This window comes from Paralichthys olivaceus, chromosome 8, assembly GCF_024713975.1.
Source record: "Paralichthys olivaceus isolate ysfri-2021 chromosome 8, ASM2471397v2, whole genome shotgun sequence".
In the NCBI taxonomy this organism is placed as follows: domain Eukaryota; kingdom Metazoa; phylum Chordata; class Actinopteri; order Pleuronectiformes; family Paralichthyidae; genus Paralichthys; species Paralichthys olivaceus.
This window is the reverse complement of record NC_091100.1, coordinates 19,335,316-19,351,022: the sequence shown is the minus strand read 5'-3', so window position 1 is coordinate 19,351,022 and position 15,707 is coordinate 19,335,316. Positions and strand designations below refer to the sequence as shown.

The 15,707-nt window shown below is 43.2% G+C and overlaps 1 protein-coding gene across 3 annotated transcripts in view; it reads right to left on the bottom strand.

The window, feature by feature from the left end:
* Positions 1-15,707, bottom strand: part of ldb1b (LIM-domain binding 1b) — a 32,142-nt gene that overhangs the window by 15,310 nt on the left and 1,125 nt on the right. For 2 of the 3 annotated variants that reach the window (XM_020084062.2, XM_069530808.1), the window contains exon 1: positions 7,355-7,569. In XM_020084062.2, coding sequence (XP_019939621.1) covers positions 7,355-7,382 — 28 coding nt within the window. In that variant the 5' untranslated portion in view covers positions 7,383-7,569. Of the gene's footprint in view, positions 1-7,354; positions 7,570-15,707 lie in introns of those variants that run through there. The other variant, XM_069530809.1, reaches the window with a different exon arrangement.

Genomic DNA, 15,707 nt, shown 5'->3' with positions numbered 1-15,707 from the left:
AATTTACTTGAGTACTTCCATTTTATTTTATACCTTTAGTTGTATACATCACAGAGGCAATATTTTACCTTATACACACTCCCCCACATTTATCTGGCAGCTACTTGTGCAACAAATGCAACACTACGTGAAATGAGAATTGCACTCAGTAGAGCAGTGTCTCTCCAATGGGAGACCACTGAGGGTCCATGGCACACAGCTTCATCCATTCAACTGATCATGATGTATGGGTATTCTGCTTTGACATGGTGAAAATATTTCTGTCTCATATCTTTCTAAGACAATTCGTTTGTGGGGGGTTTTTCACATCACTAAGTAGAATTCATTCCAAGGGACATAAATGAGGGTAGTGTCCCTGCCATATGTATAATTACATATCTTGTAGGGGGGGTGCACACACCTTCACCGAGGTCCAACAGTCCCCTGAAATGGAAAAATTCCTTCTATTTAAGGCCAAAATACTTTGCTCAGCTTCACATTGGTGGAAGGTACAAGCTGTGCTTTTTACCTTACAATAGCTGAAAAAATACACCCATCAGAAACAACATTTTAATCCACTAGATCCAGATTTTTATTTGGATCACACATAATTCTCACAAAGCTACAAAAAAATAAATAAACATCCCATCTCACAATGTTAAAGAAAGTGAAAAAATAAATTCCTGCGCCCGTCCTCTGATCCAGACCTGCACCAAAACTGAAAGGGTTCTTTCCTGACCCATACTGCATCCTGCCACCAAGTGTCTTTGTAATCCTTCCAGCAACTTGCAAACTAACAGACAAACAAACAGATAAAAACAGAACCTTCTCGGCAGAGGTATCAATCGTCTGTAAAAGTATTTTTACTCAGTTTACAGCATGAAAAAGCTACTTACAAGTTAATTACTGATGGGATCAATTGGATGATACATCACTGCCCCACAAAGACAAACCGCTGTAACTACATGTTTAGTGAAGACAGTCCCGACCAGATAAAACTACAGAGACAAACTCAGGTGAAGTTAGCTGGTGAGAGATAGTCATCACTAACGTCTTTCCCTTTTCATTTGTTGTCCCACATTAACAAGGACGCAGCTGGCTCCAGTCATGGCGAATGAAAACAACTCAACTCAATAGAGATAATGATCTCAGTCAATGACAAGTCATTATAAGGTAATGAGTCTAAAAATACGTTAACTTAAGGTATTACTTCATGTTTTCACTTTGTGCAGCCACCCTGAAAACTTTAAACCCTTTTCTTCCAACTTCATGTTGTGTTTGTCAGTAATGCTCTCTGCCATCATGTCAATGTGTCTTTCAGTGTTTTTGCCTCTGTGTTTATTCCATGGAATTTATTCCTTGAAGACTCCACTGTGTGATATGTGGACATAGTTTCATATGAAAAACAAAAGAAAGTGAAATGTGTCCACAGAGACATTAGTTTTTATAGGTACAGGAGAAAAGAAAAGCAAATGATCTGAAGAAGTATACAAGGTTCACTGCCATAACTATAAGTTATTGAAAAGTATGCTTTAACAAATTTGATGAGAGTGGTTATCCATTTGATTTTACTAGTGTTGAATCTTTTTACGAATATAACAGCACTTTGATTCATTCTGAACTATCATTGACTGATGACTGACTGATCTGTTTTTCACATCCCTAATATGGGAGAAATATTTTATCATAATAAACTGATACTTTTCACCTTGACCTCCTGTCAAACATAAAGAATTGAATATGGCAGATTGTGACCTGCAGCCCAAAAATATGCAAACTGAACTAAACAGTGTGTAATTTACTGCACTGTCGGTTATCATGGAGCAGATCAATTCATTAAAAGCCATAACAACTACCTAATGGATTGCACACACACACACACACACACTCTCTGAGAGGTTGCTCGAACCATTAATATTTCTCGATAAACTTTTCAGAAAATGTACTAAATTACCATACTTTGCAGATCCCTGTTATGGTTAAAATGTATATATACAGTGATAAAGGATTATATGTACACTGTATATTGACTACCATAGTGAATAATACAAAATATACAATATACCATCACACTCACAGTGGCTCTTTTTATGCATAATGATTACTTATAGGCTACTTTAAGTATTTTACTTACAACCTTAGTTTAAGGGCTTTTACTTGCAGTATTTTTGAAATTGTTGTACTGATGCTTTTACTCAAGAATCTAAACTGCACAACTAAACCATCACTGAAAGTTATTGATGAACCTCCAAATGAATGAACTGTATGCAAATGATGCTGTTGTAATTCTGCAGAGGAGCGTCAATAAAGAAGGGAACCACTATCAGAGGTAGTCCTTTGACTGCAGCGTCCTCTTGTGGCCGCAGCGTGTTGGTGTGTTTGTTTTCATCCTGTCCGTCAGTATTTTCTCACTCACTGGGTGAATTCCCTGCTCAGGGTTTTCTCTGGCAGGCGAACACAGGCTCACTGCAACAAGGGAACTTCAGAGGGCCAGAGCATCACATGTTATTATAACAGGCTGACGGTTGAAGGGATTAAATAAAAGAGAAGGCTGGTATATGTCAGTGTGTCATCTAACAATATTATGAGTGTCATCAAGTGTTTTATTTTTTTTAATGCACATTATAGAGCCTCTTAATCATCATTATTTGTAGTATTATTATTATTATTATTTATATGATCATGCTTCAGATTTTTTCCCCTCATGCTGGCATTTTACAGGTGGCTGACTGTGTTAGATTGTGTGTGTGTGTGTGTGTGTGTGTGTGTGTGTGTGTGTGTGTGTGTGTGTGTGTGTGTGTGGCGGCTGGTGTCTGCTGACAGCTGTGTGAGGGGGAGATGACAGTGCCCTGATGCTGCGTTCTCTGTTCTCTGGGAGCCATTTTGTCTGTCTCTGATCTCAGAGTCAGGTCTGCCCCCCCAACACACATCCATCCCTCCACCCCCCCACCCCCCCCAGCCAATCACGTCACCGCTCAGCCTTGCAGAAAACATAAAAACACAGTCTGATCACTCTCTCACTCACCCACACTCCCTCCCTCACTCACTCACTCCTACTCCTCTTGCGCTCCTACAGTGCTCATCTCCCACTTGCCTCTCTCTGTCTCTCTCTCTCTCTACACTCCCCCCCTCTGTCACCTCACGTACGTCTCTCCTGTTTTCTCTTCCTCCCCACCTTCTCTTCTCCTCCTCCTCTTCCTCCTCTCTTAATCCACATCTTTTCTTAGTATCATCTCTCTCTCTCCTCCCCTCCGTCACACCCTCCTCCTCCTCTTCCTCCTCCTCTTCAGGCTCTCTTGTGTTGTGCAACCCGCTTCTAAACAGCTCAGCCTTTGTGCGTTTTTGTCTGTTGCCATTTCAGCCGGAGCTGCAGTCTTTACTCATTTTCTTCCAATCAGGGACACCATGTGACTCTCTGCATGAGAGGGCACAGTCCCTTCCCCCTTCTCTCCTCCCTCTCTCTCCTTCTCCCTCACCTCCTCCCTCCTCGCCCCTCAATCGAGCTAGCCAGCCAGCCAGGGAACATACGCTAGCAATCAGAGGAGTCAAAGAGAAAGAGGGAGTGAGAGGAGGGAGGGAGGAAGGGGAAGGGAGGATAGAAGTGAAAGAGTGAGTAAGTGGGGGTGTAATGTGAGGTCTTGGTAGGTCAATCCAGAAAGTGATTGACCACAAAGCACGAAACATCTGTATCTTCAGAGAGCTCAATGTACAATAATGTATTTTTGTTCATGTATCACAGATCTGAGCACACACGCACACGCACAAGCACACACACACACACACACACACACACACACACACACACAGTCACTCAGCCTCACTGTTTATGTCATCCACATGTTGGGGCACAGGCTGTGTGCGTGTTCGTCCACACACACACCCAGAGCCCACACAAGAAGGGGGAGGATCCCTCTGTGTTGAACACGCCTCTGGAATGTAAACAAGAGAGAGCAACTTAAGAGAGAGTGACTCTAAAGTCTCACATTTTCTATTATATTCTATTTTCTGTCACAGTCAGTCAGAGCAGCATTCCCTGACTCTCTCTGACTAAATGTATAAAGACAGCAGAGGGAGATCACCTGGCAGTAGATGTACCATCACTGCAGGGTCAAGCTTTGGGTTCATCCGAAGTTGACATAAGTGAATGGAAGTGATCTATCCATATTTGGAGGCAGTGTTTACATTTGGTCTTAGTGACCTCATGTTATGTACGTATGTGTGCAAGTATTGTTTAAGGCCCGCAGACTGAAACACTCGTACCACAGCAGTTCTTTGTGAAAGTTTAAAACTGACTCGTGTGGTCTTTTTTACAGTTTTACTAAATCTGTGTTGACATCTCCAATAAAGCAGGAGAAACCAGCAGTTGAGAAAGATCAAAAGAAACTAATTTTCAAGAGAAGCAAGTCTGATCTGCTTTTTTACTGTGAATGGAGAAAAGAAACCATGCAGGAGAAAAAAAAAAGGATCCATAGAGCAGACAAACGGAGGCGAGAAGAGAGAGAACAATATGAGAGCAAAAGTGGAGTGCACAACAGTGTGGTCATATGTCTTTCTGGAAATTTCCATGACCACGTTGATTAAGTATGCAATCTGACCGCAAGATAGCTCAGGCCCGGTTCTAAACAAACGCTCCCGCCTCTGCAGGCTTGTTTAACGGCTGAGGTGGCAGCGTTTGCCTTCGCAGCACGGGGCGCTGCGCAGAGATTGAGAAAAAACACACACACGCACACACAGTCACATTTAACACAGGTACACCATGTTTCCCTTTGCCATTGTGTGCTCCATCCAAAGTATGCACATTCACAGAAATAAAGCACACACACGTCATGTGGTGCGTCTAGAGTTTGTCCTTGCTGATACCAGATCCATCTAGTTTGATCTCACACACACACACACACACACACACACACACACACACACACACACACACACACACACTCCCTCTTCTTCAGTCCTATGTCATTCCATCATCCACTCATCCATCTACAAAGCTTCAGCTTGTGTTTCAGCAGGATGAGTTGGCATTGTCTCTTAATTTGTTCCTTCGAAACTTTCTGCCCACAAAATAATCTGCCATTTTAAGACTTTCCAAACCGCAAAAACATGGGACCACTTAGTGCTTCCATCTTTCTAATGATTAAAGGAGAGACTGGCACTGGGGGAAATCTGATCCTCGATGCGTGGTTGGCTGAATTTCTGCATCCACATCCCGGCCGTTTGAGGGTCGACCACAGTGGCCACTGTGGCCTGGTAGGCAGTAGAGAGGAGAGGAGGACACGTCAGGGTGAAACAGCACCACACACACACACACACACACACACACACACACACAAAGAACTCTATCACACTTCCTTCCTTCTCTCCTGCTCCTGAATATAGTATGGCAGCAGATACTGGATTCTGAGTACATCTATCATGATTATGAATGCATTCTCAGCTATAGGATTATATTTTATGTTCTACACATCCTATCAGGAGTGCAACATAAATCGCTGTAACACTTAATAATATATCGCCTGAAGCCATCGGTGCAGGGTTTATTTCTAGACCTTGATTCCTCTTTTTCTTTCCTCCTCTATCTGATTAAAGACAATAAAATAAGAAGAATTATTTGTTTGCTGTCAGTCGCTCAACACCCAAACACACAACTGGTCTGCGGCTGCGGGGAGTTCCTCGGCTCTCACCGAACTGGCACACCTCTCAATATGGTGGTGTAATATGCCTGATATTAGTCCCTCCAGGTTGCTCTCTGTGGCTCTGCTCCCAGAAGCCCCTGCGGCTGTTACTCAACTTTAACCAGTTTTATTAAAGGTTCAGTGAGTAAGATTTAGGTGAAAGGGATCTATCGGCAGAAATTGAATATAAAATAATCCCAGTGATGTTTTCACTCATGTGTTTCATCTAAATTCCACAAATTGTTGTTTACAGTACCCTAGAATGGGCCCTTTATATTTTAAATACTTTATATTTACATCGGAGCAGATCCTCTCTACAGCGGACACCATGTAGTAGCCCAGGCTGGACAAACTAAACACCTTGTGAGTTTGTATGACAACTGAAGGCTGCCACAGGTTCTTTTCATGTTTGGAGGGTGAGTGTGAGATTAAGGGCATTCAGCTGCAACATGCTCCTTGACCACTAGATTTCACTACAGTCTAAACACTGAACCTTTAAGAAGGATGACAAGACAAAACCTTGACCCCTAAGTTGTTTTGTCATTATCATGTTGCCAATTTGCTTTTACATCAGGTTGTCTGTGTGATATCTCTTCCTTCTCCTGAAAACATCAGCGGGTCAAGACAGGGCAGAGGGCAAAGGAGGACATAGAAGTGATAGAAAACAGCAGCAAATAGACAAAGGCAAGAGAATGTAAGGCAAAGGTCTCTGCTGTTCTACCTCTCACGTGTGCATTCACAGACCTCCTGTAGGAACTCAAGAAGAAAGGACTTTTGCCATGAAAATGGAAAAGCTCATTATAAAATCTCTGTCATGCTTCAGGAACAACAGTGAGAGTTACGTCTTAAGGGATGTTAAAGTCATAAACCACCAAACAAATGTAGTGATGCCCATTTCCACTGTGATATCTGTGACAAAAACTGCTTCAAGCATCACCATCCTCATCAAGCTCACCATGCATCCTAAATGATGATGGCACTCCTGTGTGAGCTGTGAAACATCAAACGTTCATTAATAACTCTCGTGTGAGAGGAGGTGCAGAATCATTCATGCAAGCTTCTGATCGGAGCTGATGATCTTTGCCCTTTAAATGTCACACTTTGATCCTTCTTTTTCTTTTTCTGCAGGAGAGGATCGTCAGACCTTGTCAGGAAGACCACTGTGGTTCGCAGAGTGCAACATCTGTGCCGACCTTAAAATAACTGCTGTGAGCCAGAAATCAGCAGCAGCAGAAGCAACGAGAACAAAAACAAAACTGGCAGAGAGAGAGAAGAAGTAGCATTAGTGGTGCCATAGCAACAACTTCATGCACAGATGTCTGTGCCACCAGTGAAAGATCTTTTTTCTCTTCAAACTCAGCAACAAACTGTGAAGAGCGGAGAGTAAATGAAAAAGTGAGAATGGAACAAGAAGACTACATGTTGATCCATCTATTCTGCTTTTTTCTTTGCTCTCCGTCCTCTCAGCCATCACAGAGGGCAACCTCCCATGAGCCTTTGCAAACAGAACCCCAGGGCCCCGGGGCACCTCTCTCCCTGTCTCTCTCTGCCCCAGTCACGCCACAGCAGCGGCTGCACTCACCAACCAAAATACAACTACAACAACAACAACAACAACGACCAGAAAAAGTCAGAGACTGGCAACAGCAACAGCAGCAGGGCTGTTGTTAACGGCAACCATCACCACGACAGCTACTTACCGGGACACGCGCAGCCGCCCACGGACATCTTCTCACATGTCTGGTGTGAATCCGATCAGAACGATGGTGGTGGTGGCTCTGTTATCCCTGCTCTCTTCCTCTCCTCTCTCTCACCAGTCACTGCTGCCGCCACTGAGGCTGCTCACATGAGCGTCTGTTATCCCCACGGTTCACACACACAGGCACACACACAGACACATACACACCACCAGGGAGCAGAGAGAGAGAGAGAGAGAGAGAGAGAGAGGGAGAGAGGGAGGGAGGGAGGGAGGGAGGAGAGAGTGACGACAAGGGAGAAAAAGGGGAAGAAGAGGTTAAAAAAAAAGAGCGCACACACAAAGGATCAGATTCTCTCAGTTGTACTGTAGCCGTGCACTGTGAATCACACAGTCTGTGTAAGAGTGAGTGAGTGAGTGAGTGTGTGTGTGTGTGTGTATGTGTGTGTATGTGTGTGTGTGTGTGTGTGTGTGTGTGTGTGTTATAGAGTGAGGAGAATTCTGCTCCTGCCTCTGCTCTGCCCTCACCCTCATCAGTCCTGCAAATTACAGCTCAGGTGGGAGGAGAGAGGGAGAAAGGGAGGGAATGAGAGGTTGAGTGAGGGAGTGAGAGAGAGAGAGAGAGAGAGAGAGAAAGAGAGTAAGTGTGCACGTCTGCGAGAGAGAGAGAGAGAGAGAGAGAGAGAGAGGACTGTCAAAGTGACCTGAGAGGCAGATTTGAGAGAATAACAACCATGTGATGTGGGTGCTTTTTCCCCCTTTAAATATGTAGAGGCTGTTTTTCTACCACTGCTGCTCCAATGACACACACACACAGACACATATACACACACACACACACACACACACACACTGAAGTTCACATGTAAAGGTTTTAACGTGTGCGTTGTGTGTGTGTGTGTGTGCTGCAGCCATCTGAGTGGCTTGTTACCATCCAGTGAAGGTCTGCTACATGGCAGGGGAGGGCAGGGGGAGAGGAAAAAGTGGGGAGGAAAAAGGGAGGAGGAGAGAGGAGGGGGCAATTGACGTGCCTCGGCTCTCTCTCCCTCTCCGTCGTCTCCTTTTCTCGCCCAGTCATTCTCTCGCTCCGTTAGTCTTTCTGTCTGCAGTATGTCACACTGTGTTGCTCTCTCGCTTCACTCATCTTCCTGTCTACTCAGCCATTTATCTCCCCTGCTCTCCCTCCCTCCCTCCCTTACTGTCTCTCCCTCTGTCCTTATTACTCTTTCTTCCGCTCCACCTTTCCCTCCCACTGTCTCCATCTCACTCTCATCTTTCTTCCATCACTATGTCATTTGTCTTTCCCCGTTTGATGCAAAAATGTGTGTGTGTGGAGGAGAGAGGTTATATACATGCCCACACCTGAAGAATAAGTGGTGATGTTTTAAAATAATTACCCTGAAAAGATCGTAATCAACAATGAATTGATCCCACTTAGAAGAACTCCTATTATTCCTGTTCCACACAGCGCACTAGTTGCCTAACAATTATGATAAAACACATCAGTCACTCACAATGTTGCACCGGGCATCATGTTCCTTCATTACTTCCCAAATGTGTTTTAATCCAAAGCAGAAAATGTAGAGTTAATGAAGATATTAGAATTTGAATGCAGTGGCAGATCTAGACTATTTCTAAATCAGGGGCCATAAAGCAGCCACAGCTTACACAGAGGGGCCAATTGTATGTCCAACATCCATGTCCTGATTCATTATGGTGTACATTTAAGTTTGTTGTTTACTGTTTGCTCTAAAGCTTTGAATCAAAGCCACTCATCATTGAGTATATTTAGAAAATGATTCCTTGTTAGAGCCGTGGTGTACTTCAAAAAAGCTAAGAAAATAAAAATGTATTGTGTGTTTTTTATTTTTTAAAACTAGTGACAGGACAGAGGCACTTTTAGGGCCAGATTTCAGCTCGGGTCAGTGCCCCCTGGCCTCATTCTTGGATCCATCCCTGTTTGAATGAACTTTGTGGCTAAGTGCAATATACAAGATATGGGCAAGTTGGAGAGCAGCATATTGGGAGACAGACATATTATAGATTTTGGTGTTTTTATAGGTTTTTTTTTTTTAACTGTAAGAAAATTATAAAAATGATCTTGACAGCTTTATGCTTTAAATGATTGGTTTGCTACGTTGGGGGTCAGTACCTGGTACCCACATGGATTGAGAGCTTAATCTGTTGGCGCACAGCTTGTTTGTTCGATCTGTACACGAGGCATTCAAGGCAGACAAAAAAAAATCACAAAGTCAGAAAACAATTAACAATGGCATCACAAAAAACATGAGCAAAAACAGTTCTATATCTCACCAACAATACACACCACATACCTCAGGGTCAAAAATGATGCACATCGCTGTGTGCCACACCTCTACTAATTAGTCTCACACTTAAGTACACTATTGGGGCTACTCACAGCAGCATTCACTGAAAAAGCTCCAACATGACCCTCGTGTCGCTATGCTAAGCTACCAACAACTGCTCAGTTGTTGCACATCTCCCCCAAAAAGTGCCCAAAAGTTGATAATCACGCACTGCTTTCAAAAAACCCCACAAATTCTGCTTATTCAGGGATTTGAAATATTTTATCAAAGGTCATGACCCCAACCGAGCCAACTGCTTGCATATCCATCACATTACACACATGCACGTCTGACACAGAAAGCTATGTGTACAAATATTTGTATGTATAACCTACAGTACATATATGCCGTTTCCCTCCAAAATGACATTGCGGTTTTGTCAGATGACGGTCTCTCTTAACATGCAAAGAGGAACACAAGTCTGCATAGATCGCCTCCCCCACATATTTCTAATTCCCTTTTTTTAAAGACACTTGCTCTTTGTCTCCCTCCCTCTCTTCCTCACCCTCTGTCTCATTAGGCAGTATCTCATTTTGAGGAGGAGAGTGTTAAGCCAATCAGAGAGGGGAAGAAAGAGCAGCGGAAGGAGGGAGATGGAGAGAGGAGAGAGACGGAGAGGTTGCGAGAGGAAGAGGGCAGAGATGTAGGGAGTGAGAGAGAGAGAGAGAGCGAGAGGGAGAGGAAAAGAGAGGGTAATGGATGGATGGATGGATGGATGGAAGGGGGGAGGAGGGAGGGAAGAGAGAATAAATAGCTCTGGCGCACTCGTCCCCCATTACCCCGGGAGGGCACTGTCGCCATGGCAATGTGGCAGAAAAAGGATAGCACAAGCATGATGAGCTTACACACACACACACACACACACACACACACACACACACACACACTTTTACATGAAAACTGTGATTCGCACATACAGAATATCTGCCCACATTAACAGTTTCATAGAGACAGTTTTGACAAGTTCATACTTTCAAGCCAATGTGTGCACAAAGCAGAGTCTTACACCTCACCACAATTATTTATTTACGAGCGTGGAAGTGCATGTGCACACACACATGAACATTATCAGTTTGCAGAAAGTCAAAATGCACATAAAACAGATAACAGAGGCAAAGAAACCCGTGGAGGGAGATTAAACACAAAACAAAACAAGGTGAAGAAAAAGGAGTTGAAGGTAGAAAAGTGAAGAGGGAGCACTTCAAATTTTGGGGAAGGTTTCTTCCTGTACCCCCTACAATAAACCTTGTCAGATTAGGTTGTTCCTTCTTTCTACCATCCTTGATCATTGAAAGTATTTATCTGTAAAACAGCTTAATAAACCTGATTTTGTTCATTTAGTACATTTCTGGATCCACCTGATGAAAGTTGTCAAACTATATTTCATTGCCATTCATCCAGTAGATGTTGAAATATTTCAATCTGGACTAGCAGTGGGATCACAGTCATGCTGCTAGCATCTACCGAAAAATTCCACAAATGTCTGTCTGACCTCCAGTTCCGTCAGTCTGAGAAAGAAAGAATTGACTATCAAATCTTCACTGAAGATAAACCAGGTAGGATGAACACAAACGTCACCCTACATCATAGACTGTATACAAAAAGCTCTTTGCACAATATCCAACACAAGCAGGTTTAGAACGGGCACTGCTCTTGTGGTTACAAATGTTAATAAGGTGAAAGTGTGTTTCATAATTTGTTTAATCCCACAGTATCAAACCTATCAGAGTAAATTACAGCTCCTGCTGAACTTTCATCATGTCCCTGAGACCTGGAGGAACAATGTGCTTTGGTTCATCGGGTTGGACCAGTTTGTCCTGCATAGACAAGAGTTCATTTCACCACTCATTGATGTTGAGGGACAAAATATGCCTGCTTCGAAACAAGCCTGTTGATACAAAAGCTCCAGAAAATTAGGAACTAGTGTAGAAACAGAGCTAAGAGAATGGCTCCATAGAGTGCAACAAATAACCTTAAATGAGAGGGCTGAGCTCCTGTGCATTTGTTGCTGCACACTTGAAAAGTTGTTTGGACTGTTAATCAGCTTAAGAAATCTTGTGTGCATCCAGCCTGAGGGCAGAGCAGAGAATGAAAGAGGTTGTTCTCAGCCAGCCAGCTCTCTGTGAACTCTTATGTAAGGAAGAATCTGCATCCTGTTTCTCTCAGCTGCATTATTGATGCAGGCTTCTGTTACCACGCTGAGTGTGTGTTCGTGAACATGTACACCTGTAAGTCACTATACCTTCCGCTGGATATTCCCTCACCCCTGCCATTCTGTAGGAAGGGTGGTCTCCTCCACCTGAAGTCTTGTCACCCTCTCGCCTCCTCTTCCCTTCTCTCTGCATGCTCTCTTGTTCCTTCACCTCTGTTCTTTTTTTTTCCAGTATTAAACTAAGTCCCCCCTCTCTCTTTCCTCTCAGGCTTTCATTTCTCACTAACAGATGTTCTCTGCACCATGTGGGAGGGCATTCCTCATCTCTGCTGTGAAAGCAAAAGAAAGACATACTTGAAGTCGAGAAAAATCAAACAAGGACGACGGCAACACAACACAACTATAACTCCTCTGTGCGCTGCGTTCCTCTGTAGAGATGGTGTCAGGTTAAAGATCAGAGTGCTATTGCTTTTTTGTAACATAATGTTCCCATCATTGTTCAATATCTGAAAGGTCATAGAAGTGCATAAACACACATGCACTACGCAGCCAAGATGACTCAAAGATATATAGAAAAATGCTCACATATACAAACACAAATAGGAGCAGCAAGTGTGAGGGAGGCAGAGAGAGTGAAACATGTACCCGAAGACCTCATGGGTTCTTTAAAAATTCAAACATGCCAAAAGAGCACCACGGGAGTCATCCTGCAGGTCAAGAGTGAGGCTGGGATGAGAGGCAGACGGGAGGAGGGAGGGACATGAAAGGAAAGCAGGACAGAGACGGTGTTTTTTCTTCCTTTTCCCTCGTTCCAGGAAAGGGAGTAAAGTCTGGCACACTAAAATTGAGTGAGTGAGTGAATTTTTCATTTCCTGCCAAAAACAGTGGCCCAAGCTGAAAAAGGACAGAGAGTGGGTTAAGTGTGCGTCTGTTTGTGCGTGTGGGGCCATGTACTGACATGGTGGTTTGATGCTGGATGTTGCATTAAGGTGACCCACTTACACAGACCCCCCCCCCACACACACACAGTACATGCCTCTGCACACCCCTGAAGACACTCACACCTCACCCGCCGCGGACTGGAGGACGCTTTGGCCCCATTTCATACAGTAATGTCCTCAGTGGTGTTGGAGGAGGTGGGAGGTGGTGGTGCGTGTGTATGCAAGTGTTAAGATAGACTCTAGCAGTGCCTGTTCATGTCTGTTTGGAAAGGACTGTTTGCTTGGCCTGTGTTTATGTTCGGAGGCTACTTCAGAATTATTCCTCGTCATTAGCGAGACCTTCTGGAATAGTTCTATAATGTACCATCAGTTTTTATTGTTTGTGTGCTGGACATGAGTCGAGTTAGAAAACTTTGTGTTCCTCCTACCTGGTTCGTCTGCAAAGACATTTTTTGAAATATACATGTTCAACTTTGTATGCAGACTTCCAGTTAGCAGGATGCTTCACTCCCTGTGATTGCTACAGAGCGCTGATTGAATGTTTATTAAATTCTTTATACATTTGAACATATAAAGTGTCCAAAACGTTACACTCACAGTTGTACTTCAACTAATGTACAATACAGATGCTGAGTGTGAAGTCGTTTTGCGAGATAAGGACAGACACATTGTAGATGTAGCAACAGTGGAGAACATATGTAATTAAAAAACACAAAAAAGAATTGATGACATGAAGTAGATGCATGGTGGGTAAGATAGACATGGGAAGTATACAGCAGGTGACTCTTTGGATCAAAATAAATAAAATGGATGCCTTGTGGTGCCTTGGTTGACTCTGCACATATTTCCCTCCCCAGTAATCTAGTACCGCATTGACTCTGTGTGCCACCATGACATTCAGCAGAAAGGTCAATTCCTGGCTGGTATGCAAGAGATAAGAGGTCAGACACATCTACGGTCTTCCGCAGAAATAGATAGATGAGATAACACGAGATAACGTTAAACAAATTAAGATCTGTTCCATTCACGTTGAATATCTGATTGGCCCCCGCTGTGAATAGGTGGCTTGCATGCAGCAATCAGCTCACTGGGAATTAACTCATTCACAACTTTCTTAAAAAAAGTGTATAGAATGAATTAGGTGATATAGATATATCACCATCTAGTGGCAAGAATAAATAACAGCAGATATATTTGCACAGTTTACTGAACAGAATATTTCCACTTGTCCACAGTAAACTAGAATACAGGAGGCATTTTAAATCTCAATATATCAAAGTATGTCATCAGTCTGCATCTAAAATTGTCTGAGTTTCTTGTGTTAGATTTCCAAGCACCTTCCTACATTGGAGGCCAGTGATGTGTCAACAGCTAGTACATGTTAAAGAAATGAAAATGAAAGTGTGAAGTACGACAGGTCTAATACACACTGTGATCTGCACCTACAAAGCAAAACATTTCTATACAAGACAGCTCACACCAGCAAGTCCGTCTCTGTTCTAATGAAAAAAGATGAACAAAGCCCACCTACGAGTACCTTGAATAATGAGTACAAAAAGTGGAATAATTAATGATTGTCCATTAAAAAGTTCATTATAATTTGTTAATTACAGAGCTTTTGAGGTGCTGGGAGTATATGTTATATTTAGGCTGAGCAAGGTCAGCAGTTTCCAGAGAGACCGGAGAAACCATTAACAAACGATTTAGATTAGATTTTCACTTATTCTTAATGTGATTTTTGTATTTTAGTTTTACTATTGTCAGAGCTTTAAAATGCTACTGATCGGCCTCTTCTGTTTAAGGTGAGGCTAGAAACTGGCATAGTATGATGCGTGTCTGCCATGTTAGACTGGTCTGACCGGATTCAGCTGTAAGAGACAAACACTCCGGCAGAAATGATTTACTTTGGAGAACAACTTCAGCATCACTGCACAATTGGAATCGGGGTAGTTTAATGGCTACAACAGTCAGGGGAAGAGAGGAAAACACTTGGCTGCTGTGCTGAATATGTTAATGTAATCAACCATCCAAAGATCATCATATAATTTTTCCGTGGATCATGAGGTTTGGTGCTGCTGTGGGTCTTCATCAGCTGGAGAGAGACGCAAACACTGGTTCAGACATCCGTATTTATTATTCAGGTGTATAGAATAATTATTCTCCATATATCAGGTAACACGGTGCGGAGCTGCACAGGAGGAAGTGGAAGAAAAACATGATTTGTTATGAATCAGCCCTGCATCTGATTCATGTGATTGCAGAGTCACGCAAGGGGTTTCTGCAATACAGTAAGTCATGTGAACACGACCGATAAACGCATTCGAATGTGTTCAATCATAATGATCTAGTGCACGGTACAAACGCCTTCTGAGGCCAGAGCACATTTAAATTCATGTGACGACTTCAAACTGGGCCTCGCTGGGCCCCATTTCTCACCAAGGGTCTGGCGCCGTTGTTAGATCCCAACAGCAAAGCGGCGAGTCCACACTTTAATCAGGAAAGTCAACACATCAATATTGCAATGTCTGAACATGCAGGTAATCTCCGTCTGATCTGGGGATGAGGCAGACCACAGGAAGCAGAAACACTCTCTGCTCGGACATACAACACACACTTTAGAGATTGACTTCATGGATGCCACTGACTGTTCTGCACATGATACCAATGCAGACTCTCAGCAGTGGGAGATAATGTAGCACCTGGGAGCATTTAACAGTTTTACACAGCGTAACTTCCAATTTCAAGATAACTCCCAGTTACACTGTTGGTGCCGTTTCTATTAAAGCCTCCTGCCATAAAGGGAAAAAACCTGATTCATACAAATCATTAAAATCATAATGTGTTAGACACCCCGAGCAGAGCATCTGTCTGTTATTACCATCGTTTCCCTGCATTTTT